This window comes from Cyprinus carpio, chromosome B3 (genome assembly GCF_018340385.1).
Source record: "Cyprinus carpio isolate SPL01 chromosome B3, ASM1834038v1, whole genome shotgun sequence".
NCBI lineage: Eukaryota > Metazoa > Chordata > Actinopteri > Cypriniformes > Cyprinidae > Cyprinus > Cyprinus carpio.
Genome location: NC_056599.1, coordinates 29,971,315 through 29,988,346, shown reverse-complemented (window position 1 = coordinate 29,988,346; position 17,032 = coordinate 29,971,315). Strand labels below are relative to the sequence as shown.

The 17,032-nt window shown below is 36.3% G+C and overlaps 1 protein-coding gene across 1 annotated transcript; it reads right to left on the bottom strand.

The window, feature by feature from the left end:
- Window positions 1–958: 958 nt before the first annotated feature.
- On the bottom strand, window positions 959–14,575 carry LOC109060206 (interleukin-3 receptor class 2 subunit beta-like). The gene is made up of 14 exons (XM_042721404.1): window positions 14,316–14,575; window positions 10,314–10,490; window positions 9,029–9,161; window positions 8,770–8,939; window positions 8,509–8,666; window positions 5,737–5,884; window positions 5,517–5,643; window positions 5,275–5,426; window positions 5,046–5,173; window positions 4,670–4,949; window positions 4,575–4,576; window positions 3,166–3,235; window positions 2,804–2,900; window positions 959–2,289 (listed from the first exon to the last, which is right to left on the bottom strand). Exons 2-14 carry the CDS (start codon window positions 10,414–10,416, stop codon window positions 1,860–1,862), a joined length of 1,998 nt encoding a protein of 665 aa, XP_042577338.1. The 5' UTR covers window positions 10,417–10,490; window positions 14,316–14,575; the 3' UTR covers window positions 959–1,859.
- Window positions 14,576–17,032: the final 2,457 nt, after the last annotated feature.

Sequence of the window (17,032 nt, the reverse complement as noted above, 5' to 3'; positions counted from 1 at the left end):
CACGGCACATTTAGCCACATTCGGCCCGATTACGGTCCATAAGGACTGGTCTGATTTTGGCTGGGATATGGCCATGCAGACCTGGACCAGTTTAGGTCTCCCCATGGGGTAGTAGGTGGGGATGCCATGAAAACAAATGATGTAAGGGCCAAACCCTTAATCTATGTAAAGGAGGCATATTTAGTTGACATGCATAAGTACATGTAGACTTAACAAGGACACTGTAAAATATGTATTTTATTTTAGTTGGAAGTAGATGCCATCTTAAAGATTTTAAGGTAACAATGTCATTTTGTGGAAAAACAAATTATTCAAAGCTCTGGTTTTATATCAAAACTGGAAGTAGTCTTTAATACACATTTTAGAAGTTGTAATTCTGTATGTGTAAGTGTGTGTATATGTATATATATATGTGTGTGTGTGTGTGTATGTTTATATATATATTTTTTTTTTATTATTATTATTTAGCAAACACGACTAGTAACGGCTAGGTGTCATCATGATTGTGACCCACTGTCAGTTTCAGTACCCAGTGTCGGACCATATATATTATATATATATATATATATATATATATATATATATATATATATATATATATATATATATATATATATATATATATATATATATTTATTCAACAAGACTAGTACCAGCTAGGTGTTGTCATGATTATGACCCAGTGTCGGCTCAGTTTCAGTATCCAGTGTCTGACCATATACCCAGCAAATGTTGGTAAGGTATGTTTTGAAGCATGAATGCTGGTTTGAGCTGGTTTAAGCTGGTCCTTAGCTAGTCATGAGCTGGTTTAAGATGGTCATATGCTGGTCCTGAGCAGGAACTAGTTGCTTAGGACCAGCTTAAACCAGCTCAAACCAGCAGTTATGCTTCAAAACATACAGTACCTAACCAGCATATGCTGTTTATGTGCAGGGGGTTTATGTTTTTTTTTTAATAATTATTATTATTATTTTTTTATTTAGTGAACAAGACTAGTACTGGCTAGGTATTATCATGATTGTGACCCAGTGTCGGACCAGTGCCGGCTAAGTGTTTAATTTCTCGTCGGTGTGATTGTGGCCCAATGCCGGCAGTTTTGGCAGCTGGACTCGGGCCGATTCTGGGGCGTCATTCATCCCATGTCCATCCCGAGTCTAGCAACCACAGCCAGGCCGAGTTATTTCTTCCGGCCTGCCGGATCTATGCCATTATCGGGCCAAACTGTTTTGGCTACCTGGGTCATTTATTATCACATTATTTATTTGTTTTGCGTGTTTGTGGATTCCGTCGGTTTTTGAAACTCACTGATGGATGAACCATCACGATTTCTGTGTTAAAACCTTTTCTAAGCAGATTTCGAGCACAAATATCTGCATACACAGTTAGTGAATGAGGCTGCCAATGTCTGTCAAGCTGAGTTAAGTGCAAAAACTGTGAAGAAGAAAGGACATTCTATGCAGTAAGTATATAAGGCACTGTGGAAAAAAAACATTATTTTTTTTAGACCTAATGCGTTTTTCTTTCCAAGGTTTGCACTGAGGAAAGAAGAAAAATTCTTACATTCATTTAAAGCAACATTGCCATCTGTTGGTGAGACGTCACAGCACAATAGCTTCAACTTAATAGGTCCTACTGAAGCTCCTATGTGTCTTTCACCCTTTTCATTATGAGCATGCGAAACATTCATCTGTCGCTAGACATTGCTTATAAAGTGACAGTTTATGTAAAGCAAAAGATTTAAACTACATTCTTTGTGCTTAGCCCTTAGGCCCCTCATTTTTTTAAACCAAACTATCATTCATTGAGTCTCCGATTGATGTTCCAGAATGTGTGATCGTCAAGAATCCTCTTGGCTCTGACTAGTCCGTGATGACACTTGGCATCGTGAAGTAGCCGGACGGATGAGGGAGGACCACACAACCCTGATCTGGGCTGGGGGTGTATGCAGGGGTTTCATCTGAAGGGTTATCAGTCGGGCTCTCGAAGGGGTCAGTGTTTTGAGTTGCTGGCATGGTGGTGGGCGGAGTTACAACGCAGCCTTCATTTTCTGGAGCCAAACTCTCAGACTTTCTTGACACGCACATGTGATGTTTGTCCATAGAGCCATCAGGTAATTTGTCCTGGGTGCAGGATTCCTCGCAGCACATAATATAAGGCCCACTGAAGTTCATGCCTGAATTGTCTTTGCACATGCCTTCCCCCACATAGGCATGAAAGTGGTTTGATCCATCTGATTTTGCCATTTCAACAGCATCTTCAATGTGTAACAAAAGAGGCTCCCAAGAGACACTGTAACAAATTTAAGTGTAAAAGAAAAATATTGTCAGACATGGAGATTTAAGATACACACGCATGAAACCGAACCCACTTCCATAATGCGACTTACAGTAAATTTGAGGGTTTGAGAAGAAAAGAGGCATTAGCCGTCAGGTTTCATTTCCTTTTTAGGAAAGTGTTACTGATATTAACTAAAACTAAAAGCAAAACTAAAACTAACAATGTTTTCCAGGAATAGTGCTGAAATATAAATGAAATCTAAATAAGAATAATGAAATAAAATATACAGATATTTCGCACATCAAGTCGAAGTACTGAAATGACGAAAACTAAAGCTGAAATAGAATAGTTCAACGGAAATAATTCGAATAAAAATTCAAACCACATAAATCACACAAAGATGTCCAAAACCTAAACTAAAATTAAAATTGAAAATATAAAAATAAAAGCTAATCTGAAATAGTGATATTAATGAAGACAATTCATATTTTTATTGCAAAAAGTTGTAATTTGATTTAGAGCTTACCTGCTTTTGCAGAGACTGACATCGTCTGCAGCCAGTAGTACACAGATGGCGGTTGTCTCTTTCTCTATCTGGAGGTTTGGCCATCCACCGGGAGATTCTGAAAGAGAGAAAGATAGAAAAAACAATTATGTAATACATATAACTGTAATTTGGAAGAGTGGATTACTAGTTATAAAACTTAGACTGTACTTAGACCAAAAAGGCATATTTGCCATCATTTTAGCTTTTGTGTGCCAGAAACAGTGAAATGAATACCTTTTGACAAAGGTATTGAAACTGAAACCTCTATATCAATATTGTACATCAAACTGCGGATTCACCTTAAACATTTACAGTTCTGAGATCAGTTAGTAAAGACTCACCTTTACCATCCCCTCCAGCACTTTGCTCTTTATGGGTGATGGAATCGATCCTTTCCAAATCTCGATCCTTCTATTATAGAATTACACACATGAATAAACAAACACAAACAAACAAAAAAACATGAGCAAATGTTCCTGTACAAATAACCGCCCGTGAAATGAGATGAGATTGATTTCAAGAGAATGTGTACATTGATTAAATGTATATTTTGATTTCATTATATGCCATTTTGGATGGATGCATAAATGCATGAATGTAAATGTATAGTGGGTTTCACCTGTGTAAGAATGGTAGGCTGTTGTACAAGGTGACGAAAAAAAGCACGGCCACAAACACGCTAGGCAAAATGTAGATTACAGGGCTGATGGATGATGAAACTACAAACACACACACACACACACACAAAGAGTTTTTCTTATGCATCAGATATCGAGTTCTGTCCTGTGGGTATCAACTACTTTTGCCCTAAGCATAAATAATTTTACAAAGATATTTCCAGATCTTTTCTTTTTCTTACATCTCTGCTATTTTAAAAGTAGCTCATGATGAATTATATACACATGAATTTGATTACGTTAATACAAAAAAGACAGAAGGGCATGCAATCACAGGACACAGTAGGACATTTTACTTTTATTGTACATGTGTGCATGTGTTACATGCATTTTATATTTAGTTCTGAAATACTGTTAGCACACTCGTATTCTGTATATCTGAATCAATGAATGAATGAATGAATGAATGTATACTTGACAATATTCCATTTGTTAACATTAGTGAAACTTCAACAGATTTCCCCTGCTCAGGGAGTAGGGAGCAATGAACACTGTGTAGGGACCATGTCAATGGGAACACAGTTCATGCACGGAGCTCACTTCTAATGAGCTGATTATCTGAATCAGGTGTGTTAACAGAGAGACGTGCAAAATGTGCAGACCAGGGGGTCATGAGAACTGGAATTGAGAACCGCTGCAGTAAGTTAGTTAATGCATTAACTGATGTTAACTAATGGAACCTTATTATAAATTGTCACCAGGCAAGGCTGCAGTGTGAATCTTCATGTACATGCCAATTGTAACAGTATTTGATTGTATCTCAATGTAATCCCAATGTAAAAAATATTAGCCCAATCTACCCAAATCCAACTCGTTTATCAAAATTAATCATTTTGTTTTCTTTTCAATTGATTTGTTTAACGATTTAGTAATTCATTTCTACTTTAAATTACGAGGACAAAATGAACAACGAATTATTTAAAACACCATTTTAATAAGATATGATTAGATGCGCACATCTGAAATTGTCACGTTAAGCTGTTCAGGAAGAACACGGGAGGCACGAAGGAACGTTTAGCAGACTTTAATCAAGGAAACACTGGGCATCATCATAACAGGAGCTTGAGCAACACACCTAGTAGACAAGTACATCCAACAAACACAAATTGAACAGATTGGGGTTTATAAAAACAGGATAAGGAGGGACAGACAGGTGCAGGGAATCAACTAATCAAACTAAACAAGGACAGGAACAGATAAGGCAAATAAGGCAAAACAGGAACAGAAACACATGACAAAACAGGTCTTATCCTGGCAGAAATCAAGGCGTTACCTGGCTTAGTTTTGAACACTGCTGGTTGCGACCATTCTGATAGCGCAATGTCATAAGTATCGTCAGGTTCTGGTAGTAATCTGATCTGGGCCTGGTATTCAGTTGAAGGATCTAGATCACTAAAGTTAAGGTCAAAATCTCTCTCCTCTGCAGAAAGGTTACACATTTTTGAGGTCTACAAAGAGAAAGTGAAATCATGCATGCGATCAGTCACAGCTACAATGATTCTTTTAGTAAATGCAACACAGATGCTGAAAGATGACCAACACACCTTGCTGGTCGAGATTTTAAGCTGGATAGAGTATTCAATATCTTCAGACACCGCTGGTTCAGGCCAGTTCAGTATGAAAACACCATCGCCTTCCTTCACATGGATCTGGTCAGGTTGTGAAAGTTTAACTTGAAAAGAAAAAGAATGAACATTAGTGCTCCTCCCAAACTCCAGATGGCAGCGCTGGCATGTAAGACTCTGCTAAAAATAACATTTCAAAAAACCTTACTGTGTTTGTAAGAATTGAAATTCCTAGCGTAGTACACTGGTCTCAGCTCCACCGTTAACAGGGAAGGGTCAGGGGTTTTTACCGAACACATGAACTCTGAAAGCTCAACGTCTCTCGACTTCAGCTGAGGATCTTCACAACAAACGGAGAGACTGAGGGAGAGAAAGAGTTGTCATTGTACAGGATGTGACATCATGCTTTAGTTGTTAGTCACGTGATTTTGTGATGGATGGAGAACTCACTTATTATTATTATTATTATTGCACCAGAGATGATAAGACATAAACTGATAATGTTCTGTCTTCATTTGCCAGGTACACGTCACAGTTGTTTCCCCCGCTATCATGCACTGCAGGTTAAAGACTCCATCTACAAGAGGTCGTGAACTTCAGGTATTTGCAGTGTAAAAAGGAAATTCTTTTCTGTTTTAGACTATTAGCAAAATATAAGGAAAATTAATACCATTGTGAGTTTTCCAGGACACCAGGGGGCTCCAGTCACTCCAGAGTCCCACTGGACCTCGCGCCCTCACTCTGGCTTGATAATGGTAACCAGACAACAGTGACTCCTTGTCAATCATATACTCAGAAGCAGTGATGTTATCCACAATCTGTTCCAGTAAAAGAGAATTAAAAAAAAAAAAAAAAAAAAACAGATTAATTCACAAACAAAAGAAGTGTGGCCGAAATCATGTACTCTCTTAGTACTTCTCTTGACTAAGTAATTATGTAGCGACTGTTAAAAAATAAATGCATAGGAATGTATGTATCAATGTAATCCGGGCTGCGTTCTACTTTGCTTTTAGACACACACTCGCAAACTTCCCCATGCACTTCCACTTAGGGGAATCCCCACTGCCATTTTAAAGTGTGTTCCACTTGGTTAAGGAGTGAAGTTTAAAGGGGTCATATGACGGTCGCCGTGATTTTGCCAAGTAAGACATGTTCCTGGATCAACATCCTTTGATGATCCTGGATCAACATTAATGTCCAAAATATAGACTTAACCCAATCTCTACCCCTAAACCTAACCCTACCCATAATTTATTCCTAAAATTAGTGGGAAATGATAGCTGATTAACAAGAGTGTTGAAGCACCTAACCCTGATTGTAAGTTATATCTCTATTCTGATTGGTTGATTGGAATGTTATTCCAGGATCAACAAGGACGTTGATCCAGGAACATGTTTTACTTGGTGAAATCACGCTCACCGTCATATGATGTTGCTAAAATAAACTTTATTTTGTGTATTTGGTGTAATGCAATGTGGTTTAGGTTTAGGTTTCTCTTTCACAACGAAACACACAGCGCCTCAATGACATGACAGCAGCAGCAACAATACTACAGCGAGAATAAAAGTTACGCCTTCTTTCTTTGTGTGAAGATTTGGGCGGCATTTTGCAAATCTTCCCACACAGTGACGTAGACATGTGGGGGTGTTAGAACGAGCCGTTTTAGGTAGGAGTGGTTGCCTCTTAACTTTTATAAATTATATCTCTTTGGATTTGAGACTTTAGTCTTTGCAATTTTACAGATCTTCTTTAAGCAAACCTTTAACATCTGAAGAACCGTTCTGTTTCACAGACTGTTTCTTCAGATTATAAAAAGGTAAGAAAGAAATGGTTCTTCTATGACATCTATGACAACTTTTGAAGCACCTTTATATTTAAGAGTGTACTGTGTTACTTTGCCCTTTAAAATAAACTTTTTTTGTTTTTGTTCAAAGTGAGAAAAAAAAAACAGTTGCAAACTTTTTTTTTTTCTTTTTTCTTCATCTGGTGACTTACTATTCTTTTATGAATACTTTGAATTTAGACAAACTTTACAAAAAGTTTTTTCGCATACTGTATAGTAGGAAAGTATGCAATTTTGGATGCAGCCCTTGTTTATAAGAGTCATTAAATCATTAATTTAAAACTGATTAATTCACAAACAAAATCTGTTGACTGCCTGTGTGAGCGAGTCTTTGAATCATTCACTCAACCGATTCAGGAAGTAAACACCGCTGTGTGTAGCATGTGGACGATTCATTAATATTGTCAATATTCCCTCAAAATTGTAAGTTACTACTCAATATTAACACCTTGTTTATCGAACTGTTGTGAAAAAAAAAATAAAAAAAACAATTTCACATTCGCAGACATGCTATCAATTCATCACACCAGAAGATGATTTGTGTGCATAAATATTACAAAAAGGTAACGTTAGTCACTTGAATATGTGCAAGGCTTCCTGTGTCAGATATTTCAGTTTACAGAAACAGTCAAACTAGTAATTGTTTTCCTATTTGTGTAATTTATTATCGTGATTCAGTAAAATAATGAATCCTAAGTATCAGAAAATAACTCCCGTGTTACAAAATAATAAGATGGATATCAGTAACACACTGAGCATGTATGTGCAAGCACGCATTAAGCGGTAAACAAACGATGCTCTGCCAACCTGTCTCCTATGTAAATACATATCACGCTCCGCATTTACCTATGTAAATATCCAAATCTTGACAGTGGATCTGTCTCCAGTTTCAGAATGCTTGCATCACTCTTTCATGTGGAGGCTTTATCTTAGATGGGAATCGCGTGAAGTCTGAGGTTGTGATGATGTGTCATTAAAATGGCAGGTTGTGGTGTTGGTTATTACAGTGAAACTGCTTCTGCACACACATTGTTCTAGACATGATTCCACAAGATATCTTATCAGATAACATTTGAGTGTGTCAGAACTTTAATACCACACAGGCTTGGAGTATATACTGGTGTTTTACTCATTTTAAACATTTGTTTTATTAAAAATATAAATATATGCAATAGGATACACTGTCTTTCAAAAGTTTGTTTAGAGTGAGCAAGTTTTTGAATGTTTTTTTTTTCTTCTTTTTCGATTGAATAAATGACTGAAATCATTCTAATATGCTGATTTGGTGGAATATTTATATGGAAATCATGATATATTTTTTCAGGAATCTTTGATGAATAAGACTGTGTGTTTGTGTGGGTGTGTACATGTATAGTTTTACTTTTTATATATTAATATTATTTATAAAATATATATTTTATATATTAATCAGCACAACTTTAGTAAAACATTCAACTGAATTAAAGGTTGTTAAGTTATCTAAACCTAAGGGTGCATATTTTTAATATATATATATATGCATCTAATATGCATTTGGGGTAGATGAAGCACGATGATTATTATTTTTATTCTATTTTTTTTTCCTGACAGTGTACTCACAGTCCAGTCATGCATGTATCCTCTGAATGTATACTGAAGCTGGTACACAAGAGTTCCTGTCATATTTGAGGATACAGGATACGGGCTTCTCCAGGACAGCAGACGACCTCCGCCATCAGCCACCCTCTCTGTCAAATCAATTGGGGCCCAAACTTTTCCTGAAATCACACACACACACACACACACACAGAACGGTGAAAGACTTTTCCATGCCAGAGATGCTTTAGAAGGTAAATGCACATGCACAAAACACACACTCACCATGCTGAGCAACTCTGAGAGTAGTGGCTCTGTTCACACACGGTACTTTGAAGTAAAGAATGTGGACTGCATACAAGCTAAACCTATCCGTGTTATAGCGGCACACGTGAGAGATCTTCCCATTGGATAAAAGCACACCAGATGCATTCGAGACACAAAGTGTATCTATTCTACAGAGAGGAAGAGAGAGGAAAAAAGTTATTTTCCCCATTGTAGAATTTATTTAGTTGTGTGTTTGTTTGTTTCTTTTTTCACCTACTTCATACTTGTGTCCCAGAAGTACAATTCATGCATGTTTTCTTGTGGATGAACTTGTGGATCGACCTCCCATGTGCACTGTACATAGCTCATGTAGTCATTGTGGCACTGCAAGGAATCCAGCACTGCAGAATCTGAAACAAGAGTTCAAAGGTCAGCAAGTGAATTGACATCAGTTCATGTCTGAAACACACAGATTTGATAGACATTACAACATAAGAGTCACTAAATTGCCACTGCATCCCAAATCAATTTTATTATTATTATTTTTATTTTTATTTTTTGCTTTCAGGTGAATAATACTTAATACAGGCTTAATAAGTTTAGTAATACAGGCTTAAATAGTGGCACAGATCAGGGTTATTATAGTTAACTAAAACTAATAATAAAATTAATAATTTTGCCAGGTCAACATTTTTCATTTTAATTCAGTTTACTGTGATGTACTAAAATAACTACAACTAAAATTAAAAATAAATTAAAATAATTAAAACATATATGGACATAAAAACAGAAACAACTAAAAATGACAAAAAAAGACTAAACCTGAAATATAAAAATAAAAAACTGATTCAATATATTAATACAATTTATAATATTATCTCAATGATGCTAAAAAACAATTCACAGATATTGTTTAAGAGACCTATAAAATGTCAGTTTCCCAAAAGTATTTTATGTGAACTATTGTTCATTAAAAATTGCAGTGCATGAATACGTGAATTGGCGTATCATATATATGCAATATACACATGCACACACACACACACGCACACACACACACAGACTGATAAATGATGATTTGTCCTCCATTTTTTTTTTTTTAGCCAGTCTTTTAAGTCTATTCATCCCCCCACCCAAATGTGTGGCCACAGGCAGGAATTTCCACTGACTTACTAGACTGACAAAGCTCTGGGTGACATAAGTTTTGGATTGCTAAACTTTTTTCATTATTATTATTAGTTTCTGCAAAGCTCTCAAGATAAGTTAGAAGTGAACTTCTAAAATCAGATCTTCAGAGCTGCTTTATACTGACCAATCAAAGACACATCCTGAATTACAAGTGTCTGCAGAGGAAAATCTCTATTGACGTTTAGTTCGGTCCAAGATAAGGATTTGTCCTGGCTGGGATAATAAAATGTATATGTATGAGTCCAGTACAGAGGACCCAAGAAGATTAGAGAAAACACTGATAAGGGTCTATCTGGTGGACACAGGCCTGAACTAAACAGGTTGTATAAAAAAAGAATGCAATAATATCTGAGAGTGTTATCTTTCTCTCTCACCTTTCCCAGGCTTGACTTCATGACGAGGACACTGGTCATCACTGATGACTCCCCTGACCAGCAGAGCGAATCCAACCATATGCAGAATCCATGTGGACAACATTGTAGCTGAGATCCAAGATCAGAGGCCCGGTGTTTTTTTACAGCAGGTGATTCTTCTGGTTACTTTCAAGATATCTGAATATTAAGAAACCAGTTTTTATGGTTAGAACCACTGGATTTAAAGGCACAGTTCACTCAAAAATGAAAATTCTGTCATCATTTATTCAACCTCATGACTTTTGGGAAGAATGTTAACCTTACTAACTGTTAAGAATATCTAAGCTCTTTATCTATCGATGCCGTCCGACTATTCTCAGTCCTTGCATGGGCCCATGGATAGAATTATGAAAAGGAAGCCAATTGTCTGTTCACAAACTTCTTCAAAGTTTATTATTACATCCATTCATTATATATTTGCATTGCAAGGGGTGGTGCAGTGGTTTATCCAATTAGAATTGTCCACTACATCATACAGGAATGTCTCGCAAACAAAGGGGTTTCCTTCTTGCTACCAGGGGCGTAGCAAGCTTTTCCAAAGTGCGGGGGATGGATGTGGTTTGTTTATTAACAATAAAAGTGATGAATACAGTGACAGAGGGGTACAAAATGTATAACATACAGGATATAAAAAGCTTCCCATTTAAATGAGTGATACTAGATAAGTATAAAAACACACTAACACAAAAAGTCAAAACTCTGTTGTGAAAATACATAACACTACAAAGAATCAGAATCAGAAATACTTTAATAATCCCAGGGGGAAATTTATTTTTTGTCAAAATATATACAAACTATATATATACAGGTCCTTCTCATTAGCATACATACAGGATAAAAATTAAAATAGCTTTGCACACCATGAAATTTTCAATTGTTTTAATAGTGATGATAGCATAAGTATAAAAACCACGTTGGAAAAATGTTCATCTAAATGAGAATTAACCTAATCAAATCAACTAATTAACTCTAAACACCTGCAAAGATTCTGAGGCTTTTTTAAAATAGCATACTCAAAAACCGCAATCATGGGTAAGACTGCCGACCTGACTGCTAAAGATCATTGACACCCTCAAGCGAGAATCAGAAAGAAATTTCTGAACTTTAAGTATCCACAGTGGGAAGTCTGGGGAAATTATTTTTGTCACAAAGAAAACATCCAGAGCCACCGTGCCAGAAGACTGGGAAGCAGCAGGAAATGCCAAAATGCCTGAAGTGACCAGTGTCAGGGGAGAGACAGGAAATGCAAAATGCCTGAAGTCCAAGTACCCACAGTCAGTGATGGTCTGGGGTGCCATGTCAGTGCTGGTGTTGGTCCACTGTGTTTTATCAAGGGCAGGGTCAATGCAGCTAGCTATCAGGAGATTTTGGAGCATGCTTCCATCTGCAGTGCGTTTTTCAGCATCACCTGCTCACAGTGCCAAAACCACTGAAATGGTTTTACTGATTATTACTGTGAGGCAAACATCTCCTGACCTTTCATTTTTTTCAGACAACAACTCTGGATGAGCTTAAGGCCGCTACCTCCATAACACCTCAGCAGTGCATGGCTGAAAAGTCATTTCTGCAAAAGGATTCCCGACCAAGTATGAGTGCATAACCTGAACATACAAATTATTTGAAGGTGAATTTTTTGTATTAAAAACACTCTTCTTTTATTGGTCGGATGAAATATGCTATTTTGAGATAGGGGAATTGGGGGTTTTTCATGAGCATCCCTACAGCCATTTATTCATATATTTCTAACTCCCTCATCCAACACTGCAACACACAGTGCATACACACACACACAATTCTTTGATATGTATGTTATGACGGTTTTTTGTTTTTAAAAACACTTGTTATTTTTATCATTACATTATGATGAAATATGCTGTGCAATGAATCTAAAATATATGAAAGTTTAATTTTTATCATTACATTATGGAAAATAATGAACTTTTTCACAATATGCTAATTTTTTGAGAAGGACCTGTATATATGCAAACAACAACCAACTGACCATGAACATATGACCAACTACCTCTCATTTAAAGGAACCAAAAGTGCTTTTCTGCCCTCCTTACAGGAGACAAACTGTTCAGCAATCTTTTTTCTGTTTACCCTGTGTAAGCTTGATAGTGACATGGGTCTGACAGGACTGTGACTGAGACTGCTAAATTTTGCTTACTTGCGCCCTGAAAAGGGGAGAATAAAAACGCCCACGCAAAGCTTTTTTTCTGGTGGTATAAATAATGTAACAATTTACTGTTTTTAAACATTAAAATAATATACACTTTTCTTTCATAGTTCTTCAACAGGTATGCAAACAATGTCGTCCTTTCTCACTTTTTTCTCCACAACAGGTAAGTATCCACAAAAGTATTCAGCTAATCAACAAACAATGCTTAAAATATCAAAATCAATTGCACTGGCAATAAACCCATTATACACTGCTTAACAATGGCAATTTGTCCCCGCTCCTCGTCAATTCCCTGCCTTCTTCATCACAGTTATGTTATACGCCACATTACGTTACATAACCGAATTTAGCTAGCTGCTGAACAATATCCCAATAATAGCAATAACATTAGTCTAAAAATCAAAATATAATACCGAAAACACTCGACATGTCAACAAAACAATAACAGAACATCTTCCCAAACACATATCAAGCTTATTTAAAAACCTCGAAAGCATACACACTCATTCAAAGTACCTGGAAAAGGGAGACGTAAATAACCATAACCATAAGTTCCCGCCTCCTCAGCACGAGCTGACTGATAAATCTAACACACCAAGAGAGGCGGGACTTAAGGCAGAACAGCCAATCATCAGCCGGTCACATTTGAAGCCGGTGTCATGTTTGAGAGGGAGGGGGGAGAGGAGGCAGCCGCAGCGAGCGCAGACACAGAGCGGCCAGAGAAACAGAGGAGAGACTGTAGTAAGGCATTTGTGCAAAACTGAGGACTGCAAAAAAACTGCAGAAAAAGTGCGGGTGTTGAACCCTCTCACCGGGAAAAGTGTGGGTGTTAAAAAAACCACACCCCCCACGGGTGCGACGCCCCTGCTTGCTACCTCTAGAGCCCCTATGATGTAGATTACATCTGTATGTCATATAAAATGGCAATATGGGCAGGACCATATTAGGCCATATATCTGGCCAAAGGATAGCTCAACTCTGAGCAAAAGGAAAGACCAAACTCAATAACCTGGGTCAGACAAGCCTTCACCATTTGAACACTATGAAGTAATACACCTATGTGCGCATGCGTGTTGAGATGGAGAGAGGAGAGAACACAGAAGGAAGGAGGGAAAAGCACAAGGGGAGAGAAAGGGAGGGTAAGAGAGAGAGCACAGACAGGCAAACGCACAAAAATATTCTGGCAGAGAGCGTGATATAATCTAACACTAACTTTAAAAAACACTGAGCTGTTCAAAATAGCTTATTTTGAGTTCCACAGAAGGGAAAAAGTGATACACACATGAGAGTGTGTTGTCAGAGTTTTATTTTTAGGTGATGAACTATTACTTTAAGAACAAATGTGACACAAGACATCATGCTGTTATAAAAGCAAACACTAAAAAACACACCACAGACATGCTTCTGAGAACTCTCATTAGTTTTAAGCACAAAACGTACTTCCTTTTTCCTCTCACACATTTATGCTAACAAAAACACCTATGCCTTTATTTTTTCTTTCATAAAAAACAAAACATTTTTCACTGAAAGCCTTTGCATGATACAAACTTAGGAAACTTTAAAGGTGTAGTAATTGTTGTGCCACCAAACAAAATTTTTAAAATAATGACTCTTCCCGTCTACCATTGCTCTGACAAACAGATTGTTTCATCTCAACCTCATATCATTGGTTCAGTATATCATCTAGAGTAAGAAGTTGTTTAACATTAAGTTTTAGTTATTTTAAATGGTCACAAAGCATCTAAAAATGAAAGAAACATTGCGTATATTATATTGCTTACTGTTTGTGACAAAAGCATGGTGACCTCCAAATCCATCTTTCAGTGAAGAATTCAAAATCCATCTTTTAATGAATGGAGCATTTCCAAGGAAGAGGTGAACATCTTAAAAACCGCTGTAGATCTTCATATATAAAACGGCTTGTATATAAAACGGCTCGTTTCGGGTGAACCTGACCATCTACCCGTAAGCCACTAATGGAGCTATGTAGCGTAAAAACAGACGTAGTACTGAATGTCGCACTACGTTTCTCGCAACTGCCAGGAAACTATAAAGAAAGGGATTTCCCTAATCTTAGAAGAGGGTAAGGGGCGTTGGGAGGAAGAGATGTGGTCACACAGAACACATTCTTGTCGGAAATAGACTTTAAACTGTTTAGTTTGTAAAAGTTAGTTCAGTTTCTTATGTTTTTTTTATGTTGTTTTTAAGTTTACGCTTTCATTTAGAGGTTGCGCGGTGCTGTGCTATATTTAGCTGCAGTGAAGTACGCACGCACATGTAGGTGAATGAACTCACTTAAAAAGGGCAGGAAAAACAAAAACAGGTTTTACCTCACACCTTTGTCCTACAGTGACACAAACTGTGTTTTCTCTATGACTAATCTAGGTGGTCTTGACTTGCGCATGCACTGCAATGCATTGCAAAATAAATAAATAAATAAACGCAGCACGGTAAATTTACTCGAAGGTAACTTGTTTTCTGGAAATATATCTTGTTTTTTTTTTTTTTTTTTTTTTTGTATTTGTTCTTGTTTTAAGCACAATACTCTAAATATAGTTATATTTATGCTTAAAAGCATAAATCTTAAAGCATTAATCTTGAGTGTTTTATTATTTTAGGTTAAACTGTGTAATTTCTCAGAGAATCTTTGGGATTCAAAAGTCTTCAGAGTGTAATTGTCTTTATCCTTTTTGGTTTCTGATTATCTGTTAATAATCTGTGTATAGAGCTAAGGAATGAGAGTTTTTCATTTAATGAGAATCCCAAACCAGACATTTCCTACTATAAAATTACCTATGATTTGGTTTTCTTTTCCAGTTTTCAAAACCAATCTTCTGCTTTCACAACATAGACTATTAAGATTATCTTTGATTCATATAAAAATCAGGATAAAGGTTGGTTTTCATTTGGAAGTTTACAGATACGCTTATAAATTTTTTTTTTTTTTTTTTTTTTTTTTTGGAAATTGTGAGATTACCATTTACCATTACCATTCCATAATGGATATTATTCTATTATCAGTGTTGTTTCAGTCCTTGTGACCTCAGTAAATTATGGGAAATATATATATATATATATATATATATATATATATATATATATATATATATATATATATATATATATATATATATATATAAATATAAATATAACTCACTTAAATGATAATCTATATTAGTGTACTGTATTATATACTTTCTAATAATTCTGTAAACACCAGCAGATTTTCGTAGCCTTACTCATTTCATACCATATATTTTTTTTAACTTCAGTAAATGGCTGTATATAATTTCAGTAGCTCAAAGCCTACACTGAAAAAAAAAAACTTGAAATTTCAGTGAATTATAGTTTCATACTCCTCTAAGTGTATTTATTTGTTTTAAAAAAAAGTCTTACCTGTATTTCTGTCATCAAGAAAGGCTTGTAAACATTCTATTCATCAGTGCTTGGATAAAAGTGAGTTTAACTTGGTCTGATCCAGTCACTTCAAATCAGTATGCTTTCCTAGGCTGGGTTCTTATTACTGACGTGGAGTTGCACTCATGATATCATTTACTTGAACTACCTCAAAGCCAGAAGTTCCTTTTTTTCTCTCAGTTGAGATGACAAGTCAGTGTCGCCGACTTCATCTCTTAAACCAAAAACAAAAAAACAATAGTTCATCATTGAGTTATTACAATGTTAGTGCAGCCTCCTTACTGTTTTTTCCCTGACACATTCATAATCATTACTTCTGTGGTGCGCTGTGGCAAGCTTTATGCGTGTGCTTGAGCACTTATTAGGCTATGGAGGCAATTAAAGGCTCGGTATTATGATTTAAATGGTTTATTAATAAACATGTGATTAGTCGACCAATGCTTAAAAATGAACGACTGCTAGTCGACCAGAAAAATCTTTAGTCGGGGACAGCCCTACTGAATATGAACCAAAAAACTGACTAATGATTTCTTGATCAATGCATTTTAATGACAGTGTTCGCCTTTACCACATAAACAACACTATATCATGGACAAGGAAAGTCACAGCTCTCAGAAGCACGAAGGAACACCTCTACCCATGTATTCACACCGACGAAGATAAATTCACACATAAGCACCCACATTCACTTACTAACACGCTAAGATACACCCATGAACTCTAATATGCAGACTCAAAAGAGCTTTTCAGTAAAAGGCAAGAGATCTTGGAATTGTCAGAAATTTCTCTCTTTCTCTTCCTCTTTCTGTCATGTTTGTTTGTGCATGCATGAATAATACCCTGGTCTTTTATTTGAATTCATAGTGATCAAAGTCATTCAAGTCAAATCTAAGTTTTTATTTTGAATGTTTGAACATCCAGTCTATTTCTCTTATATTTCCTTTAACCACACCCAATTCCTTGGTAACTTGAGCAATTTGGAGTCCTAAATGAAGGCTAACCAAAAATACTCAAAACGCTTAGCTATGCTGTGACACTTGATTGTATTTTTGTCTTTTTTTTAATTCACAGCATGCCATGG